Here is a 22,104-nt window from a genome sequence, read left to right as displayed (position 1 = left end):
CATTAAATTTGGTTCCCTCGTTGTGATAAATGGAGTAAACAACAGAAACAGTTGAATAATTCTGGCCATTGCATTACAATTACATGAAGGAAGGTTGATGTTCGAGAAAATAAAATCTTCACATTGACAAATTTCCAGATTCTCTTCAGAACATAAAGCTGGAGATGTTAGATTTGAGTAGTGAGACTCAAAGTGGATTTCTCACTACGCAGATGATAACTTACATTTTATTGAAGCCACTTTGAATTCCTTTCAAGATTATCTTGGTTATAAAGAATAATTTCAGTGAGACTCAGATATTGTAAGGACACTGTGATCTTCTCCAAAACCACATGATAGATTTTTATTTGAAAATGGTTGTTTTACCCAGAAGCTTTGGGAAGTGAAATGATTGTTTTCACCCAACATATTAATAAAGTGACTCCCATGAATGAAATGAGCAGAAGAGACTTTACTGATACAAATGAGACATGTTTTATTGTTCCAAGATCATGAAGACAGAGCAGGAAATGCTGCTGTGTGGACAGACAGAGAGAAGCGGAGACAGAGAGCAGACTGAGAGTCAAAGCAGTAGCAGAGTCCCAGTGAGTCAGGTCAGGACTGGGAACACTGGTCTCTCCTCAGTGTCTCTGACAGTGTAGCCTGGGAGCCCTGGCTGGCCTGGCAGGTGACAGTGGCCATTTCCCCCCACTGCTGTGCAGTGAGGCTCAGGGTGCTGCTCCAACTGTAGAGGCCGTCCTTCTCCAGCACCGCAGGGCTCCTGCTCTCATCCAAACTGCTGCTGCTGCCGCCGCTGCTGAGCAGCTTCCAGGACAGACTCCAGTCTGAGGGGAAGCCCTTGCTGGCCACACACAAGACTGTGGCCTTTCCCTGCTGCAGTTGCTCAGCGGAGGGGGGCAGAACCGTCAGGGTGGGAGGGACATCACCTATAGGAGACAGCAATCAGTCACTCAGTCAAGCAGGAGACACCTGGACACCTTCACACTGTGAGAGTTCATCTGGTCCTCAGAGGAGTTTGTGTCAGCTGCCTTTTCTGCTCCACCAGTCACTGACTCACACATTGTTTCACTTCCTCTCAACAAACTAATCCCCGCACATCAGCACTCAGACAATCAACAGTCAGAAATGGGAAGAAATACATTTAAATGAAAATATCTACAGCAAATCCATCATAAACTGAGACACACATATACCACACACAAATAAATCAAAGTTAAAACCACTAAATATCTCTTGTGCACATCTCAAAACTGAGTTTTTTCAAGTTTTCAAAAAATAATATTTTTTTCTTTGGATTCAGGAATCATCTTGAAAAACTGATTAATTAAACCTCACCAACAGGTTTTCACATTTCACAACATTTTAACACAGTTTTCAAGTTTTTACCATCTCAACCCAGTGAAAGACTCAAAGTTCTGTTTTTCAGAACATGCATCGAAGGTTTAGTGAAACAGCTCTGTATTTATAAAGTCACATGCACACAATCAGTGTTAAAATAAAAATAAAAAAAACAAAAAACAAAGAAAAAAACCCACACATCTTTATCAATAGCAGTACCCGAAAACTGAATTTCAATTTTGAAAGTGGAAGATTTAAACTTTATGAGGAAACTTACGTCCAACAGCCAGTCTGGTTCCTCCACCAAAAGTCCACCACAGTGATACAAAGTCATTGAGACGCCATACAAAAACCTCTCAGTGTAGAGAGACACGGCTCTCTGACTTTGACAAAGTCAACTGAACCCAAAATTCCTCTCAAGGTATCATTAATGAAACTTAATGAAAAATAAAGAAAATCTGACACTTTGTCTCGGTAAGTGAAATATTATTTTTCTGATCAAAGTCAGTGAAAACAAAATTTGGAATGCAATCTTGAAATGTGTTCCTAAATATGTGATATCTGCTGAAAAATCCAGATTTCGGATAAATAGAGATTTTAGAGGACAAGAAAAACCAGAAAAAGTTTCTGCTGAATAATATTTACATTTCAAAAGTTTACTTACGTCCAACAGCCAGTCTGGTTCCTCCACCAAAAGTGTCCCACAGTGATACAAAGTCATTGAGGTGCCGTACAAAAACCCCTCAGTGTAGAAAGACACGGCTCTCTGACTTTGACAAAGTCAACTGAACCATAAAATTGTCACCATGCCATTTAATACTTAATATAAATGTATTTAAAGTATTTTTGATTTAATGGCTTGATTCATTTTCTTGGTGGTCTTGAGTGTCCATTGACTTTGCCACCGGAAACAAAAATGTTTGTCTTTGAACGCCTCCAGTGCCTTCAGTGTTTAAGAGATAGGACTCTGATTTTGACACATCATACATAAGATATAATATGTATAAGGTCTGGGTCATTTTTATGTCGTGCAGTTATCTATAATGTTCTTAAATGAAACCTTGAATTTCCCAGAGTTTCTCATAAAACCTGCTTCCACTTTGAGATCTGGATCAGTTGTGAAGAACCAATACTGAGGAAGAAGAACCATCCATCCATCTTGCGCCACTTATCTGGAGTCGGGTCGCGAGGACAACAATCTCAGCAGAGACTCAGCAGAGTCTCTTCCTCCAGCCCATCCAGTGTGACTCCAAGACGTTCCCAGGCCAGAAGAGAGATGTAGTCCCACCATAATGTCCTGGGTTTCCCTCTGGGCCTCCTTCAGGTGGGGCATGCCTGGAACTCGTCCCCATGGAGGCGTCCAAGAGGCTTCTGAAACAGATCCTCCAAACCCCTCCTGGGTGACCGAGCTCCTCACCCTAGAAGAAGAACCTAATGGGGTAAAAGAATGACTGACAAAAAAACCCTTTCATGTCACTCATGAAACAGTTTCATCGCTGACTCGTTTTTATAGAAGGTGGTTGGAGGGGTAATCAATAAATCAGCCCCCTTGTAACTCAAAACTGAAAGACTTGAGAGCAACACCAAACAATCTTTTTAAATAGAATTATCCATTTTTCTGCAGGGGTCAGTCAGATGATTTCCATAGAGCCACTTTGCATGAGCAGCATCATGCTCCAGTGCTCTGGGAGACTTTATAGTCCTGAGACATGATGGCTGGATGATTGACAGCTGTCTCTGATTTCAGCACAAGCCACAGACGTCGTCCTCATCCAAACCATGACTTTGGTCTCCGTCCTCATCTGGACTGTCCTCTGCTGCTGCTGCTTGACAGGTAAAGTGCAGAGAATCCAACTCCTCTCCTCTATGAACATCAGTCCCTGTGAAATGAAGCCACAGAAGCATGAAGCTGCTTGATGTTTTTGTGTGTGTGTGTGTGTCCTCAGAGTCCAGAGGCCAGGTCACACTGACTCAGCCTGGAGCAGTGAGCTCTGCTCCTGGAGGCACTGTCTCCATCCCATGTCGGACCAGTCAGAGTGTTTATAGTGGGAACTACCTGCACTGGTACCAGCAGAGAGATGGAGAAACTCCTAAACTGCTCATTTATACAACTAGCACTCGAGAATCAGGGACTCCAGATCGTTTTACAGGCAGTGGATCAAACACTGACTTCACTCTGACCATCAGTGGAGTCCAGACTGAAGATGCAGCAGTTTACTACTGTCAGAGTTATCATTACATCAATAGTAAGGATGTGTTCACACAGCGAAAAACAGTCGTACAAAAACCTCCCTGAGTCAGAGTGAAGAGGAACCACAGTGACTGCTGCAGCTGGAAGCTACTGCAGAGACTGATACACTTCACTGAGAATAGACACATTCAAGGCTATAACTTAATTTTGAGTAAATATATTATTTACATTTTTAAAATGTTGCAATCAAGTCTTTTTTAAATGAATAATTAAAACTATTATTATCATTGCAAAACTAGAGTCATGATAAACATTTTTAAGACCTCTGAAACTCTAATCATGAACCAACTTTGAGCTCATCACCAACTTTTGTCTTAACTATCTGATATTTAGAAAAGTAATTGAATAAATGTGGTTCCCTTGTTGTGACAAATGGAACAACCAATAGAAAAAGTTTAATAATTCTGGCCATTGCATGACAACTTCAAGAAGGATGGTTGATGTTTGAGAAAATAAAATCTTCACATTGACAAGTGTCCAGACCCCCTTCGAAAGACACGATTTGAGTAGTGAGTCTCAAAGTGGATTTCTCACTATGCAGATGATAACTTACATTACATTGAAAACAATATTAAGTCCTTTCAAGATTATCTTGGCAATAAAGGATAGTTTTGATGAAAACACCAACATTGTAAGAACCTTGTCATCTTCTCTAAAGCCATATGAAAGAAAATATTGATTTAAAAATGTTGTTTCAACCCAACATATTAATAAAGTGACTCCCATGAATGAAATGAGCAGAAGAGACTTTACTGATACAAATGAGACATGTTTTATTGTTCCAAGATCATGAAGACAAAGCAGGAAATGCTGCTGTGTGGACAGACAGAGAGAAGCGGAGACAGAGAGCAGACTGAGAGTCAAAGCAGTAGCAGAGTCCCAGTGAGTCAGGTCAGGACTGGGAACACTGGTCTCTCCTCAGTGTCTCTGACAGTGTAGCCTGGGAGCCCTGGCTGGCCTGGCAGGTGACAGTGGCCATTTCCCCCCACTGCTGTGCAGTGAGGCTCAGGGTGCTGCTCCAACTGTAGAGGCCGTCCTTCTCCAGCACCGCAGGGCTCCTGCTCTCATCCAAACTGCTGCTGCTGCCGCTGCTGCTGAGCAGCTTCCAGGACAGACTCCAGTCTGAGGGGAAGCCCTTGCTGGCCACACACAAGACTGTGGCCTTTCCCTGATCCAGTTGCTCAGTGGAGGGGGGCAGAACCGTCAGGGTGGGAGGGACATCACCTATAGGAGACAGCAATCAGTCACTCAGTCAAGCAGGAGACACCTGGACACCTTCACACTGTGAGAGTTCATCTGGTCCTCAGAGGAGTTTGTGTCAGCTGCCTTTTCTGCTCCACCAGTCACTGACTCACACATTGTTTCACTTCCTCTCAACAAGCTCCTCACGCACATCAGCACTCAGACAATCAACAGTCAGAAATGGGAAGAAATACACTTAAATGAAAATATCTTCAGTAAATCCATCAAAAGATGAACCACACATGTTGCACACACAAATGAATCAAAGTTAAAACAACTAAATATCTCTAGTGTGCAATTCAAAAGTGAGATTTTTCCAATTCTTCGATTCCGTATCCTTTTTTTAAACTGATTAAATAAACCTCACCAACAGGTTTTCACATTTCACAAGATTTTAACACAGTTTTCAAGTTTTTACCATCTCAACAAAGTCAAGTGCTCAAAATTCTAGTATTTCCGAACATGTAAAGAAAGTTCAGTGAAACAGCTCAGTATTAAAAAGTAACATGGACACAATCTGTGTTAAAATCAAAAAATATATTTATCATTTATAATACCAACAAACTGTATTTAAATTTTGAAAGTGGTAGATTTAAACTTTATGAGGAAACTTACGTCCAAGATCCAGTCTGGTTCCTCCACCAAAAGTCCACCACAGTGATACAAAGTCATTGAGGCGCCGTACAAAAACCCCTCAGTGTAGAGAGACACGGCTCTCTGACTTTGACAAAGTCAACTGAACCCAAAATTCCTTCTAATTCAACAATTGAGGTCACTTCATTAAAATTATGAATTTTACACATCTTACTCAATGAAGTGATTAATTTCTGTGTAAACTTTCCTTTAAATTAATTTTTTGCCTTGAAACTTATAGTTTGTCTTCTGAAGACAAGTTGCTTGTTTAAAAATCATGATTATTTCTCGACAATTTAGGATTTTAAAAGACAAAACAAAATAAATGAAACCGTTTCTGTTCAATAATGATTACATTTCAAAAGTTTACTTACGTCCAACAGCCAATCTGGTTCCTCCACCAAAAGGCAACCACAGTGATACAACGTCACTGAGGCGCTGTACAAAAACCCCTCAGTGTAGAGAGACACGGCTCTCTGACTTTGACAAATTCAGCTAAACACACATTTTTTTTTAATCATGCAACTTAAGGACTAACATAATTATTTTCTCAATGCTTTCTGCCTGAATAAATTGATTTATTTTCTGTCCAAATTCCAAAATCCTTTAATTTTCTATTGCAATATCTTTTAATATCTAGAATTTGTAAAAATAAACAAATAGATTAAAAAAATAAGAATTTTTCCCCCTTGGGAAAAGTAAATATTTTAGAAAAATACAAAACGGAAAAGAGATAACAATTTCTTTTCAATAGTTTTGATTTTTTTTTTACAAACTACTACTTATGTCTCCATCCAGTGTGGTTCCTCCACTGAAAGGCAACTGCAGTGAAACAAAGTCATTCAGACGCTGTCCAAAAACCTTTTAGTGGATGAGGGACATGACTCCCTGACTCTGACACACAATCAAGCAACTCACTCTGAAATGAATCATTCTTTGTAGATAGATAAAAACTGCACACACCATTAAGTTTGTGAAAACTTGGTCATGACGTGAATTTATTTTGAACGAATCAAATATTACTATTCACATTTCCCCTACGTTTTTACTTCAACCTTGGACATGAAGTGTAATTCAACATTAGTATAAAAGTACCAGAGTCGATCAAAATTCCTGTTTCTATTAGGTAAGGTTTTTCAAATTGATCACTGAAAAGGAAATAGGTGTGCAAATACAATAAACACTGTGATGTATATATATGTATATATATATACATATATATATATGTATATATACATATATATATATATATATATATATATATATATATATATATATATATATATATATATATATGTATATGTATATATACATATATAAAAGGTAGTTGTATTTCCTTTTAAACATAAATAAGCATAATAAAATGCACAGCGGAAGATTCCAGAAGGGAGCGGTCCAGTTTTCTGCAGGGGTCAGTCAGATGATTTCCATAGAGCCACTTTGCATGAGCAGCATCATGCTCCAGTGCTCTGGGAGACTTTATAGTCCTGAGACATGATGGCTGGATGATTGACAGCTGTCTCTGATTTCAGCACAAGCCACAGACGTCGTCCTCATCCAAACCATGACTTTGGTCTCCGTCCTCATCTGGACTGTCCTCTGCTGCTGCTGCTTGACAGGTAAAGTGCAGAGAATCCAACTCCTCTCCTCTATGAACATCAGTCCCTGTGAAATGAAGCCACAGAAGCATGAAGCTGCTTGATGTTTTTTTTTTGTGTGTGTGTGTCCTCAGAGTCCAGAGGCCAGGTCACAGTGACTCAGCCTGGAGCAGTGAGCTCTGCTCCTGGAGGCACCGTCACCATCCCATGTCACATCAGTCAGAGTGTTTATAATGGGAACTACTTGGCTTGGTACCAGCAGAGAGATGGAGAAACTCCTAAACTGCTCATTTATACAACTAGCACTCGACAATCAGGGACTCCAGGTCGTTTTACAGGCAGTGGATCAAACAGTGACTTCACTCTGACCATCAGTGGAGTCCAGACTGAAGATGCAGCAGTTTACTACTGTCAGAGTCTTCATAGCATCAACAGTCAGTGGGTGTTTACACAGTGAAAAACAGTCGTACAAAAACCTCCCTGAGTCAGAGTGAAGAGGAACCACAGTGACTGCTGCAGCTGGAAGCTACTGCAGAGACTGACACACTTCACTGAGAATAGATACATTCAAAGCTATAACTTAATTTTGAGTAAATATATTATTTACATTTTTCATATGTTGTAATCAAGTCTTTTCAAAACGAATAATTAAAACAATTATGACTATTGCAAACCTAGAGCCATTATTAAACATCTTTAAGACACTCACTCTAAAACTCCAATCATGAACCAACTTTGAGATCATCCCCAACTTTTTTCTGAACTATCAGATATTCAGAAAAGTAAGTCATTAAATGTGGTTCCCTCGTTGTGACATATGGAGTAAACAACAGAAATAGTTTAATAATTCTGGCCATTGCATTACAATTACATGAAGGAAGGTTGATGTTCGAAAATAAAATCTTCACATTGACAAATTTCCAGATTCCCTTCAGAACATAAAGCTGGAGATGTTAGATTTGAGGTGTGAGACTCAAAGTGGATTTCTCACTACGCAGATGATAACTTACATTTTATTGAAGCCAATTTTAAGTCCTTTGAAGATTATCTTGGTTATAAAGAATAATTTCAGTGAGACTCAGATATTGTAAGGACACTGTGATCTTCTCCAAAACCACATGATAGAATTTTTATTTGAAAATGGTTGTTTTACCCAGAAGCTTTGGGAAGTGAAATGATTGTTTTCACACAACATATTAATAAAGTGACTCCCATGAATGAAATGAGCAGAAGAGACTTTACTGATACAAATGAGACATGTTTTATTGTTCCAAGATCATGAAGACAAAGCAGGAAATGCTGCTGTGTGGACAGACAGAGAGAAGCGGAGACAGAGAGCAGACTGAGAGTCAAAGCAGTAGCAGAGTCCCAGTGAGTCAGGTCAGGACTGGGAACACTGGTCTCTCCTCAGTGTCTCTGACAGTGTAGCCTGGGAGCCCTGGCTGGCCTGGCAGGTGACAGTGGCCATTTCCCCCCACTGCTGTGCAGTGAGGCTCAGGGTGCTGCTCCAACTGTAGAGGCCGTCCTTCTCCAGCACCGCAGGGCTCCTGCTGTCCTCCCAGCTGCTGCTGCTGCTGCCGCTGCTGAGCAGCTTCCAGGACAGACTCCAGTCTGAGGGGAAGCCCTTGCTGGCCACACACAAGACTGTGGCCTTTCCCTGCTCCAGTTGCTCAGTGGAGGGGGGCAGAACCGTCAGGGTGGGAGGGACATCACCTATAGGAGACAGCAATCAGTCACTCAGTCAAGCAGGAGACACCTGGACACCTTCACACTGTGAGAGTTCATCTGGTCCTCAGAGGAGTTTGTGTCAGCTGCCTTTTCTGCTCCACCAGTCACTGACTCACACAATGTTTCACTTCCTCTCAACGAGCTCCTCACACACATCAGCACTCAGACAATCAACAGTCAGAAATGGGAAGAAATACACTTAAATGAAAATATCTTCAGTAAATCCATCAAAAGATGAACCACACATGTTGCACACACAAATGAATCAAAGTTAAAACAACTAAATATCTCTTGTGTGCAATTCAAAAGTGAGATTTTTCCAATTCTTCGATTCCGTATCCTTTTTTTAAACTGATTAAATAAACCTCACCAACAGGTTTTCACATTTCACAAGATTTTAACACAGTTTTCAAGTTTTTACCATCTCAACAAAGTCAAGTGCTCAAAATTCTAGTATTTCCGAACATGTAAAGAAAGTTCAGTGAAACAGCTCAGTATTAAAAAGTAACATGGACACAATCTGTGTTAAAATCAAAAAATATATTTATCATTTATAATACCAACAAACTGTATTTAAATTTTGAAAGTGGTAGATTTAAACTTTATGAGGAAACTTACGTCCAACAGCCAGTCTGGTTCCTCCACCAAAAGTCCACCACAGTGATACAAAGTCATTGAGGCGCCGTACAAAAACCCCTCAGTGTAGAGAGACACGGCTCTCTGACTTTGACAAAGTCAACTGAACCCAAAATTCCTTCTAATTCAACAATTGAGGTCACTTCATTAAAATTATGAATTTTACACATCTTACTCAATGAAGTGATTAATTTCTGTGTAAACTTTCCTTTAAATTAATTTTTTGCCTCGAAACTTATAGTTTGTCTTCTGAAGACAAGTTGCTTGTTTAAAATTCGTGATTATTTCTCGACAATTGAGGATTTTAAAAGACAAAACAAAATAAATGAAACCGTTTCTGTTCAATAATGATTACATTTCAAAAGTTTACTTACGTCCAACAGCCAATCTGGTTCCTCCACCAAAAGGCAACCACAGTGATACAACGTCACTGAGGCGCTGTACAAAAACCCCTCAGTGTAGAGAGACACGGCTCTCTGACTTTGACAAATTCAGCTAAACACACATTTTTTTTTAATCATGCAACTTAAGGACTAACATAATTATTTTCTCAATGCTTTCTGCCTGAATAAATTGATTTATTTTCTGTCCAAATTCCAAAATCCTTTAATTTTCTATTGCAATATCTTTTAATATCTAGAATTTGTAAAAATAAACAAATAGATTAAAAAAATAAGAATTTTTCCCCCTTGGGAAAAGTAAATATTTTAGAAAAATACAAAACGGAAAAGAGATAACAATTTCTTTTCAATAGTTTTGATTTTTTTTGACAAACTACTACTTATGTCTCCATCCAGTGTGGTTCCTCCACTGAAAGGCAACTGCAGTGAAACAAAGTCATTCAGACGCTGTCCAAAAACCTTTTAGTGGATGAGGGACATGACTCCCTGACTCTGACACACAATCAAGCAACTCACTCTGAAATGAATCATTCTTTGTAGATAGATAAAAACTGCACACACCATTAAGTTTGTGAGAACTTGGTCATGACCTGATTTTATTTTGAACAAATCAAATATTACTATTCACATTTCCCCTACGTTTTTACTTCAACCTGGACATGAAGTGTAATTCAACATTAGTATAAAAGTACCAGAGTCGATCAAAATTCCTGTTTCTATTAGGTAAGGTTTTTCAAATTGATCACTGAAAAGGAAATAGGTGTGCAAATACAATAAACACTGTGATACATATATATATAAAAGGTAGTTGTATTTCCTTTTAAACATAAATAAGCATAATAAAAATGCACAGCGGAAGATTCCAGAAGGGAGCGGTCCAGTTTTCTGCAGGGGTCAGTCAGATGATTTCCATAGAGCCACTTTGCATGAGCAGCATCATGCTCCAGTGCTCTGGGAGACTTTATAGTCCTGAGACATGATGGCTGGATGATTGACAGCTGTCTCTGATTTCAGCACAAGCCACAGACGTCGTCCTCATCCAAACCATGACTTTGGTCTCCGTCCTCATCTGGACTGTCCTCTGCTGCTGCTGCTTGACAGGTAAAGTGCAGAGAATCCAACTCCTCTCCTCTATGAACATCAGTCCCTGTGAAATGAAGCCACAGAAGCATGAAGCTGCTTGATGTTTTTGTGTGTGTGTGTGTGTGTGTGTGTGTGTGTGTCCTCAGAGTCCAGAGGCCAGGTCACAGTGACTCAGCCTGGAGCAGTGAGCTCTGCTCCTGGAGGCACCGTCTCCATCCCATGTCGGACCAGTCAGAGTGTTCATAGTGGGAACCACTTGGCTTGGTACCAGCAGAGAGATGGAGAAACTCCTAAACTGCTCATTTATTATGCTAGCACTCGACACTCAGGAACTCCAGATCGCTTTACAGGCAGTGGATCAAACAGTGACTTCACTCTGACCATCAGTGGAGTCCAGACTGAAGATGCAGCAGTTTACTACTGTCAGAGTTTCCATGTCATCAACAGTCAGTATGTGTTCACACAGTGAAAAAGAGTCGTACAAAAACCTCCCTGAGTCAGAGTGAAGAGGAACCACAGTGACTGCTGCAGCTGGAAGCTACTGCAGAGACTGACACACTTCACTGAAATTCGACACAGACAAATTTAAAATTTGGAATTTTTCACATTCTGGATTCATTTAAAAAATAAAATTAGAATAAATCCTTCAAAAAAAGTAAACACATTATTATTGAAGATCTAGAGCCATTGGAAATTTTAAGACCGTTCCTCTGAAACACTAATCTCTTTTCAGAAGTCAGACATAAACTAATGAAATGCTCACCACCAACTTTTGTTTTCGTTATCACATATTTAAAAGAGTTGTTCAGTAAAAGTGATTCACTTCTTGAGATAAATCAATAAAATCAGAAAGCCTAGTTACCCTTTAACTATTGTTGTCATTGAACAGTGAACAAAGTTTGATGTTCCAGGCCATTGCATCACAGTCGATTTATTGAAGGTTGGTATATGAGAAAAAAAAAAATCTTCTCAAATACCAATGAGAAGATTCCCTTCACAATGATAAATCTTCAGCTGGAGAGGCCTGATGTGAGTGGACAGACTCCAAGTGGATTTCTCATGATGCAGATGATAACTGAAATTAAATTGAAAACACAATGAAGTCTCCTCAAGATTGTCTTCATTATAAAGAATTATTTCAATAAAGCATAAACACTGTAAGAACATTAGAATTTTTTAAAATATAAAAATGTTTATTTTACCCAAAATGAAAGCAGTTAAATTAAAATTTCGATCCAACATATTAATGATGAGACTTGTATGAATCAAAGGAGCAGTAAAGAATATTCTGTTGTACAAGAGACATTTTTAATTGTTCCTAAGTCATGACGACACGGCTCTTTGACTTCAACAAAGTCAGTTGAATCCCAAATTTTGATAATACCACAAAATATACATTTTAAAAATGCTTTGTCTTAATAAATGTTTGAGTTTTTTGAAAGTCAATGAATTAAATTCAGACGTAGAAGGAAGTTTTATTTTTAGTAACTGTAATTTGTGCTTAAAAGTAGATTTTATTTTGATGTTTAAAAAGTTTGCATTTCAAAGAAATAAAAAGGTAAAAAAAAACAAAAAAAATTCTCCTGAAAAAATCTTAAAATTTATAAAATATTACTTAATTTTGCTAAAAGGGGGAACATATCTGACTGACCCCTGCAGAAAACTGAATAGCTCCCTTAAAAAAGATGTATGTATATACTGTATATGTATATATATATATATATATATATATATATATATATATATATATATATATATATATATATATATATATATATATAAATATATATATATATATTCATCTTTTTTAAGGGAGCGATCCAGTTTTCTTCAGGGGTCAGTCAGATGATTTCCATAGAGCCACTTTGCATCAGCAGCATCATGCTCCAGTGCTCTGGGAGACTTTATAGTCCTGAGACATGATGGCTGGATGATTGACAGCTGTCTCTGATTTCAGCACAAGCCACAGACGTCGTCCTCATCCAAACCATGACTTTGGTCTCCGTCCTCATCTGGACTGTCCTCTGCTGCTGCTGCTTGACAGGTAAAGTGCAGAGAATCCAACTCCTCTCCTCTATGAACATCAGTCCCTGTGAAATGAAGCCACAGAAGCATGAAGCTGCTTGATGTTTTTGTGTGTGTGTGTGTGTCCTCAGAGTCCAGAGGCCAGGTCACACTGACTCAGCCTGGAGCAGTGAGCTCTGCTCCTGGAGGCACTGTCTCCATCCCATGTCGGACCAGTCAGAGTGTTTATAGTGGGAACTACCTGCACTGGTACCAGCAGAGAGATGGAGAAACTCCTAAACTGCTCATTTATACAACTAGCACTCGAGAATCAGGGACTCCAGATCGTTTTACAGGCAGTGGATCAAACACTGACTTCACTCTGACCATCAGTGGAGTCCAGACTGAAGATGCAGCAGTTTACTACTGTCAGAGTTATCATTACATCAATAGTAAGGATGTGTTCACACAGCGAAAAACAGTCGTACAAAAACCTCCCTGAGTCAGAGTGAAGAGGAACCACAGTGACTGCTGCAGCTGGAAGCTACTGCAGAGACTGATACACTTCACTGAGAATAGACACATTCAAGGCTATAACTTAATTTTGAGTAAATATATTATTTACATTTTTAAAATGTTGCAATCAAGTCTTTTTTAAATGAATAATTAAAACTATTATTATCATTGCAAAACTAGAGTCATGATAAACATTTTTAAGACCTCTGAAACTCTAATCATGAACCAACTTTGAGCTCATCACCAACTTTTGTCTTAACTATCTGATATTTAGAAAAGTAATTGAATAAATGTGGTTCCCTTGTTGTGACAAATGGAACAACCAATAGAAAAAGTTTAATAATTCTGGCCATTGCATGACAACTTCAAGAAGGATGGTTGATGTTTGAGAAAATAAAATCTTCACATTGACAAGTGTCCAGACCCCCTTCGAAAGACACGATTTGAGTAGTGAGTCTCAAAGTGGATTTCTCACTATGCAGATGATAACTTACATTACATTGAAAACAATATTAAGTCCTTTCAAGATTATCTTGGCAATAAAGGATAGTTTTGATGAAAACACCAACATTGTAAGAACCTTGTCATCTTCTCTAAAGCCATATGAAAGAAAATATTGATTTAAAAATGTTGTTTCAACCCAACATATTAATAAAGTGACTCCCATGAATGAAATGAGCAGAAGAGACTTTACTGATACAAATGAGACATGTTTTATTGTTCCAAGATCATGAAGACAAAGCAGGAAATGCTGCTGTGTGGACAGACAGAGAGAAGCGGAGACAGAGAGCAGACTGAGAGTCAAAGCAGTAGCAGAGTCCCAGTGAGTCAGGTCAGGACTGGGAACACTGGTCTCTCCTCAGTGTCTCTGACAGTGTAGCCTGGGAGCCCTGGCTGGCCTGGCAGGTGACAGTGGCCATTTCCCCCCACTGCTGTGCAGTGAGGCTCAGGGTGCTGCTCCAACTGTAGAGGCCGTCCTTCTCCAGCACCGCAGGGCTCCTGCTGTCCTCCCAGCTGCTGCTGCTGCTGCCGCTGCTGAGCAGCTTCCAGGACAGACTCCAGTCTGAGGGGAAGCCCTTGCTGGCCACACACAAGACTGTGGCCTTTCCCTGATCCAGTTGCTCAGTGGAGGGGGGCAGAACCGTCAGGGTGGGAGGGACATCACCTATAGGAGACAGCAATCAGTCACTCAGTCAAGCAGGAGACACCTGGACACCTTCACACTGTGAGAGTTCATCTGGTCCTCAGAGGAGTTTGTGTCAGCTGCCTTTTCTGCTCCACCAGTCACTGACTCACACATTGTTTCACTTCCTCTCAACAAGCTCCTCACGCACATCAGCACTCAGACAATCAACAGTCAGAAATGGGAAGAAATACACTTAAATGAAAATATCTTCAGTAAATCCATCAAAAGATGAACCACACATGTTGCACACACAAATGAATCAAAGTTAAAACAACTAAATATCTCTAGTGTGCAATTCAAAAGTGAGATTTTTCCAATTCTTCGATTCCGTATCCTTTTTTTAAACTGATTAAATAAACCTCACCAACAGGTTTTCACATTTCACAAGATTTTAACACAGTTTTCAAGTTTTTACCATCTCAACAAAGTCAAGTGCTCAAAATTCTAGTATTTCCGAACATGTAAAGAAAGTTCAGTGAAACAGCTCAGTATTAAAAAGTAACATGGACACAATCTGTGTTAAAATCAAAAAATATATTTATCATTTATAATACCAACAAACTGTATTTAAATTTTGAAAGTGGTAGATTTAAACTTTATGAGGAAACTTACGTCCAAGATCCAGTCTGGTTCCTCCACCAAAAGTCCACCACAGTGATACAAAGTCATTGAGGCGCCGTACAAAAACCCCTCAGTGTAGAGAGACACGGCTCTCTGACTTTGACAAAGTCAACTGAACCCAAAATTCCTTCTAATTCAACAATTGAGGTCACTTCATTAAAATTATGAATTTTACACATCTTACTCAATGAAGTGATTAATTTCTGTGTAAACTTTCCTTTAAATTAATTTTTTGCCTTGAAACTTATAGTTTGTCTTCTGAAGACAAGTTGCTTGTTTAAAAATCATGATTATTTCTCGACAATTTAGGATTTTAAAAGACAAAACAAAATAAATGAAACCGTTTCTGTTCAATAATGATTACATTTCAAAAGTTTACTTACGTCCAACAGCCAATCTGGTTCCTCCACCAAAAGGCAACCACAGTGATACAACGTCACTGAGGCGCTGTACAAAAACCCCTCAGTGTAGAGAGACACGGCTCTCTGACTTTGACAAATTCAGCTAAACACACATTTTTTTTTAATCATGCAACTTAAGGACTAACATAATTATTTTCTCAATGCTTTCTGCCTGAATAAATTGATTTATTTTCTGTCCAAATTCCAAAATCCTTTAATTTTCTATTGCAATATCTTTTAATATCTAGAATTTGTAAAAATAAACAAATAGATTAAAAAAATAAGAATTTTTCCCCCTTGGGAAAAGTAAATATTTTAGAAAAATACAAAACGGAAAAGAGATAACAATTTCTTTTCAATAGTTTTGATTTTTTTTTTACAAACTACTACTTATGTCTCCATCCAGTGTGGTTCCTCCACTGAAAGGCAACTGCAGTGAAACAAAGTCATTCAGACGCTGTCCAAAAACCTTTTAGTGGATGAGGGACATGACTCCCTGACTCTGACACACAATCAAGCAACTCACTCTGAAATGAATCATTCTTTGTAGATAGATAAAAACTGCACACACCATTAAGTTTGTGAAAACTTGGTCATGACGTGAATTTATTTTGAACGAATCAAATATTACTATTCACATTTCCCCTACGTTTTTACTTCAACCTTGGACATGAAGTGTAATTCAACATTAGTATAAAAGTACCAGAGTCGATCAAAATTCCTGTTTCTATTAGGTAAGGTTTTTCAAATTGATCACTGAAAAGGAAATAGGTGTGCAAATACAATAAACACTGTGATGTATATATATGTATATATATATACATATATATATATGTATATATACATATATATATATATATATATATATATATATATATATATATATATATATATATATATATATGTATATGTATATATACATATATAAAAGGTAGTTGTATTTCCTTTTAAACATAAATAAGCATAATAAAATGCACAGCGGAAGATTCCAGAAGGGAGCGGTCCAGTTTTCTGCAGGGGTCAGTCAGATGATTTCCATAGAGCCACTTTGCATGAGCAGCATCATGCTCCAGTGCTCTGGGAGACTTTATAGTCCTGAGACATGATGGCTGGATGATTGACAGCTGTCTCTGATTTCAGCACAAGCCACAGACGTCGTCCTCATCCAAACCATGACTTTGGTCTCCGTCCTCATCTGGACTGTCCTCTGCTGCTGCTGCTTGACAGGTAAAGTGCAGAGAATCCAACTCCTCTCCTCTATGAACATCAGTCCCTGTGAAATGAAGCCACAGAAGCATGAAGCTGCTTGATGTTTTTTTTTTGTGTGTGTGTGTCCTCAGAGTCCAGAGGCCAGGTCACAGTGACTCAGCCTGGAGCAGTGAGCTCTGCTCCTGGAGGCACCGTCACCATCCCATGTCACATCAGTCAGAGTGTTTATAATGGGAACTACTTGGCTTGGTACCAGCAGAGAGATGGAGAAACTCCTAAACTGCTCATTTATACAACTAGCACTCGACAATCAGGGACTCCAGGTCGTTTTACAGGCAGTGGATCAAACAGTGACTTCACTCTGACCATCAGTGGAGTCCAGACTGAAGATGCAGCAGTTTACTACTGTCAGAGTCTTCATAGCATCAACAGTCAGTGGGTGTTTACACAGTGAAAAACAGTCGTACAAAAACCTCCCTGAGTCAGAGTGAAGAGGAACCACAGTGACTGCTGCAGCTGGAAGCTACTGCAGAGACTGACACACTTCACTGAGAATAGATACATTCAAAGCTATAACTTAATTTTGAGTAAATATATTATTTACATTTTTCATATGTTGTAATCAAGTCTTTTCAAAACGAATAATTAAAACAATTATGACTATTGCAAACCTAGAGCCATTATTAAACATCTTTAAGACACTCACTCTAAAACTCCAATCATGAACCAACTTTGAGATCATCCCCAACTTTTTTCTGAACTATCAGATATTCAGAAAAGTAAGTCATTAAATGTGGTTCCCTCGTTGTGACATATGGAGTAAACAACAGAAATAGTTTAATAATTCTGGCCATTGCATTACAATTACATGAAGGAAGGTTGATGTTCGAAAATAAAATCTTCACATTGACAAATTTCCAGATTCCCTTCAGAACATAAAGCTGGAGATGTTAGATTTGAGGTGTGAGACTCAAAGTGGATTTCTCACTACGCAGATGATAACTTACATTTTATTGAAGCCAATTTTAAGTCCTTTCAAGATTATCTTGGTTATAAAGAATAATTTCAGTGAGACTCAGATATTGTAAGGACACTGTGATCTTCTCCAAAACCACATGATAGAATTTTTATTTGAAAATGGTTGTTTTACCCAGAAGCTTTGGGAAGTGAAATGATTGTTTTCACACAACATATTAATAAAGTGACTCCCATGAATGAAATGAGCAGAAGAGACTTTACTGATACAAATGAGACATGTTTTATTGTTCCAAGATCATGAAGACAAAGCAGGAAATGCTGCTGTGTGGACAGACAGAGAGAAGCGGAGACAGAGAGCAGACTGAGAGTCAAAGCAGTAGCAGAGTCCCAGTGAGTCAGGTCAGGACTGGGAACACTGGTCTCTCCTCAGTGTCTCTGACAGTGTAGCCTGGGAGCCCTGGCTGGCCTGGCAGGTGACAGTGGCCATTTCCCCCCACTGCTGTGCAGTGAGGCTCAGGGTGCTGCTCCAACTGTAGAGGCCGTCCTTCTCCAGCACCGCAGGGCTCCTGCTGTCCTCCCAGCTGCTGCTGCTGCTGCCGCTGCTGAGCAGCTTCCAGGACAGACTCCAGTCTGAGGGGAAGCCCTTGCTGGCCACACACAAGACTGTGGCCTTTCCCTGCTCCAGTTGCTCAGTGGAGGGGGGCAGAACCGTCAGGGTGGGAGGGACATCACCTATAGGAGACAGCAATCAGTCACTCAGTCAAGCAGGAGACACCTGGACACCTTCACACTGTGAGAGTTCATCTGGTCCTCAGAGGAGTTTGTGTCAGCTGCCTTTTCTGCTCCACCAGTCACTGACTCACACAATGTTTCACTTCCTCTCAACGAGCTCCTCACACACATCAGCACTCAGACAATCAACAGTCAGAAATGGGAAGAAATACACTTAAATGAAAATATCTTCAGTAAATCCATCAAAAGATGAACCACACATGTTGCACACACAAATGAATCAAAGTTAAAACAACTAAATATCTCTTGTGTGCAATTCAAAAGTGAGATTTTTCCAATTCTTCGATTCCGTATCCTTTTTTTAAACTGATTAAATAAACCTCACCAACAGGTTTTCACATTTCACAAGATTTTAACACAGTTTTCAAGTTTTTACCATCTCAACAAAGTCAAGTGCTCAAAATTCTAGTATTTCCGAACATGTAAAGAAAGTTCAGTGAAACAGCTCAGTATTAAAAAGTAACATGGACACAATCTGTGTTAAAATCAAAAAATATATTTATCATTTATAATACCAACAAACTGTATTTAAATTTTGAAAGTGGTAGATTTAAACTTTATGAGGAAACTTACGTCCAACAGCCAGTCTGGTTCCTCCACCAAAAGTCCACCACAGTGATACAAAGTCATTGAGGCGCCGTACAAAAACCCCTCAGTGTAGAGAGACACGGCTCTCTGACTTTGACAAAGTCAACTGAACCCAAAATTCCTTCTAATTCAACAATTGAGGTCACTTCATTAAAATTATGAATTTTACACATCTTACTCAATGAAGTGATTAATTTCTGTGTAAACTTTCCTTTAAATTAATTTTTTGCCTCGAAACTTATAGTTTGTCTTCTGAAGACAAGTTGCTTGTTTAAAATTCGTGATTATTTCTCGACAATTGAGGATTTTAAAAGACAAAACAAAATAAATGAAACCGTTTCTGTTCAATAATGATTACATTTCAAAAGTTTACTTACGTCCAACAGCCAATCTGGTTCCTCCACCAAAAGGCAACCACAGTGATACAACGTCACTGAGGCGCTGTACAAAAACCCCTCAGTGTAGAGAGACACGGCTCTCTGACTTTGACAAATTCAGCTAAACACACATTTTTTTTTAATCATGCAACTTAAGGACTAACATAATTATTTTCTCAATGCTTTCTGCCTGAATAAATTGATTTATTTTCTGTCCAAATTCCAAAATCCTTTAATTTTCTATTGCAATATCTTTTAATATCTAGAATTTGTAAAAATAAACAAATAGATTAAAAAAATAAGAATTTTTCCCCCTTGGGAAAAGTAAATATTTTAGAAAAATACAAAACGGAAAAGAGATAACAATTTCTTTTCAATAGTTTTGATTTTTTTTGACAAACTACTACTTATGTCTCCATCCAGTGTGGTTCCTCCACTGAAAGGCAACTGCAGTGAAACAAAGTCATTCAGACGCTGTCCAAAAACCTTTTAGTGGATGAGGGACATGACTCCCTGACTCTGACACACAATCAAGCAACTCACTCTGAAATGAATCATTCTTTGTAGATAGATAAAAACTGCACACACCATTAAGTTTGTGAGAACTTGGTCATGACCTGATTTTATTTTGAACAAATCAAATATTACTATTCACATTTCCCCTACGTTTTTACTTCAACCTGGACATGAAGTGTAATTCAACATTAGTATAAAAGTACCAGAGTCGATCAAAATTCCTGTTTCTATTAGGTAAGGTTTTTCAAATTGATCACTGAAAAGGAAATAGGTGTGCAAATACAATAAACACTGTGATACATATATATATAAAAGGTAGTTGTATTTCCTTTTAAACATAAATAAGCATAATAAAAATGCACAGCGGAAGATTCCAGAAGGGAGCGGTCCAGTTTTCTGCAGGGGTCAGTCAGATGATTTCCATAGAGCCACTTTGCATCAGCAGCATCATGCTCCAGTGCTCTGGGAGACTTTATAGTCCTGAGACATGATGGCTGGATGATTGACAGCTGTCTCTGATTTCAGCACAAGCCACAGACGTCGTCCTCATCCAAACCATGACTTTGGTCTCCGTCCTCATCTGGACTGTCCTCTGCTGCTGCTGCTTGACAGGTAAAGTGCAGAGAATCCAACTCCTCTCCTCTATGAACATCAGTCCCTGTGAAATGAAGCCACAGAAGCATGAAGCTGCTTGATGTTTTTGTGTGTGTGTGTGTGTGTGTGTGTGTGTGTGTCCTCAGAGTCCAGAGGCCAGGTCACAGTGACTCAGCCTGGAGCAGTGAGCTCTGCTCCTGGAGGCACCGTCTCCATCCCATGTCGGACCAGTCAGAGTGTTCATAGTGGGAACCACTTGGCTTGGTACCAGCAGAGAGATGGAGAAACTCCTAAACTGCTCATTTATTATGCTAGCACTCGACACTCAGGAACTCCAGATCGCTTTACAGGCAGTGGATCAAACAGTGACTTCACTCTGACCATCAGTGGAGTCCAGACTGAAGATGCAGCAGTTTACTACTGTCAGAGTTTCCATGTCATCAACAGTCAGTATGTGTTCACACAGTGAAAAAGAGTCGTACAAAAACCTCCCTGAGTCAGAGTGAAGAGGAACCACAGTGACTGCTGCAGCTGGAAGCTACTGCAGAGACTGACACACTTCACTGAAATTCGACACAGACAAATTTAAAATTTGGAATTTTTCACATTCTGGATTCATTTAAAAAATAAAATTAGAATAAATCCTTCAAAAAAAGTAAACACATTATTATTGAAGATCTAGAGCCATTGGAAATTTTAAGACCGTTCCTCTGAAACACTAATCTCTTTTCAGAAGTCAGACATAAACTAATGAAATGCTCACCACCAACTTTTGTTTTCGTTATCACATATTTAAAAGAGTTGTTCAGTAAAAGTGATTCACTTCTTGAGATAAATCAATAAAATCAGAAAGCCTAGTTACCCTTTAACTATTGTTGTCATTGAACAGTGAACAAAGTTTGATGTTCCAGGCCATTGCATCACAGTCGATTTATTGAAGGTTGGTATATGAGAAAAAAAAAAATCTTCTCAAATACCAATGAGAAGATTCCCTTCACAATGATAAATCTTCAGCTGGAGAGGCCTGATGTGAGTGGACAGACTCCAAGTGGATTTCTCATGATGCAGATGATAACTGAAATTAAATTGAAAACACAATGAAGTCTCCTCAAGATTGTCTTCATTATAAAGAATTATTTCAATAAAGCATAAACACTGTAAGAACATTAGAATTTTTTAAAATATAAAAATGTTTATTTTACCCAAAATGAAAGCAGTTAAATTAAAATTTCGATCCAACATATTAATGATGAGACTTGTATGAATCAAAGGAGCAGTAAAGAATATTCTGTTGTACAAGAGACATTTTTAATTGTTCCTAAGTCATGACGACACGGCTCTTTGACTTCAACAAAGTCAGTTGAATCCCAAATTTTGATAATACCACAAAATATACATTTTAAAAATGCTTT

The 22,104-nt window shown here is 38.8% G+C and overlaps 5 gene segments (V, D, J or C); all 5 read right to left on the bottom strand.

Moving 5' to 3' along the window:
- Window positions 1-20: 20 nt before the first annotated feature.
- Window positions 21-2,690, bottom strand: LOC142899133 (Ig kappa-b4 chain C region-like). The segment is given in 3 exon segments: window positions 21-926; window positions 2,003-2,080; window positions 2,627-2,690. Coding segments are annotated over 3 exon segments (474 nt in total).
- A 1,647-nt stretch (window positions 2,691-4,337) lies between these two features.
- On the bottom strand, window positions 4,338-5,634 carry LOC142899132 (Ig kappa-b4 chain C region-like). The segment is given in 3 exon segments: window positions 4,338-4,813; window positions 5,447-5,524; window positions 5,631-5,634. Coding segments are annotated over 3 exon segments (414 nt in total).
- A 2,665-nt stretch (window positions 5,635-8,299) lies between these two features.
- On the bottom strand, window positions 8,300-9,487 carry LOC142899240 (Ig kappa-b4 chain C region-like; the record flags this gene model as incomplete). The annotated part of the segment is given in 2 exon segments: window positions 8,300-8,775; window positions 9,409-9,487. Coding segments are annotated over 2 exon segments (411 nt in total), but the record flags the coding sequence as incomplete, so codon positions are not given.
- Window positions 9,488-14,119: 4,632 nt separating this feature from the next.
- On the bottom strand, window positions 14,120-15,416 carry LOC142899131 (Ig kappa-b4 chain C region-like). The segment is given in 3 exon segments: window positions 14,120-14,595; window positions 15,229-15,306; window positions 15,413-15,416. Coding segments are annotated over 3 exon segments (414 nt in total).
- A 2,665-nt stretch (window positions 15,417-18,081) lies between these two features.
- On the bottom strand, window positions 18,082-19,269 carry LOC142899302 (Ig kappa-b4 chain C region-like; the record flags this gene model as incomplete). The annotated part of the segment is given in 2 exon segments: window positions 18,082-18,557; window positions 19,191-19,269. Coding segments are annotated over 2 exon segments (411 nt in total), but the record flags the coding sequence as incomplete, so codon positions are not given.
- Between the last annotated feature and the right edge of the window lie 2,835 nt (window positions 19,270-22,104).

Source organism: Nelusetta ayraudi, unplaced genomic scaffold (genome assembly GCF_046127955.1).
Source record: "Nelusetta ayraudi isolate G7.1 ecotype Tasmania unplaced genomic scaffold, CSIRO-AGI_Nayr_v1 ptg000071l, whole genome shotgun sequence".
In the NCBI taxonomy this organism is placed as follows: Eukaryota; Metazoa; Chordata; class Actinopteri; order Tetraodontiformes; family Monacanthidae; genus Nelusetta; species Nelusetta ayraudi.
This window is presented reverse-complemented; position numbering and strand designations above follow the sequence as displayed.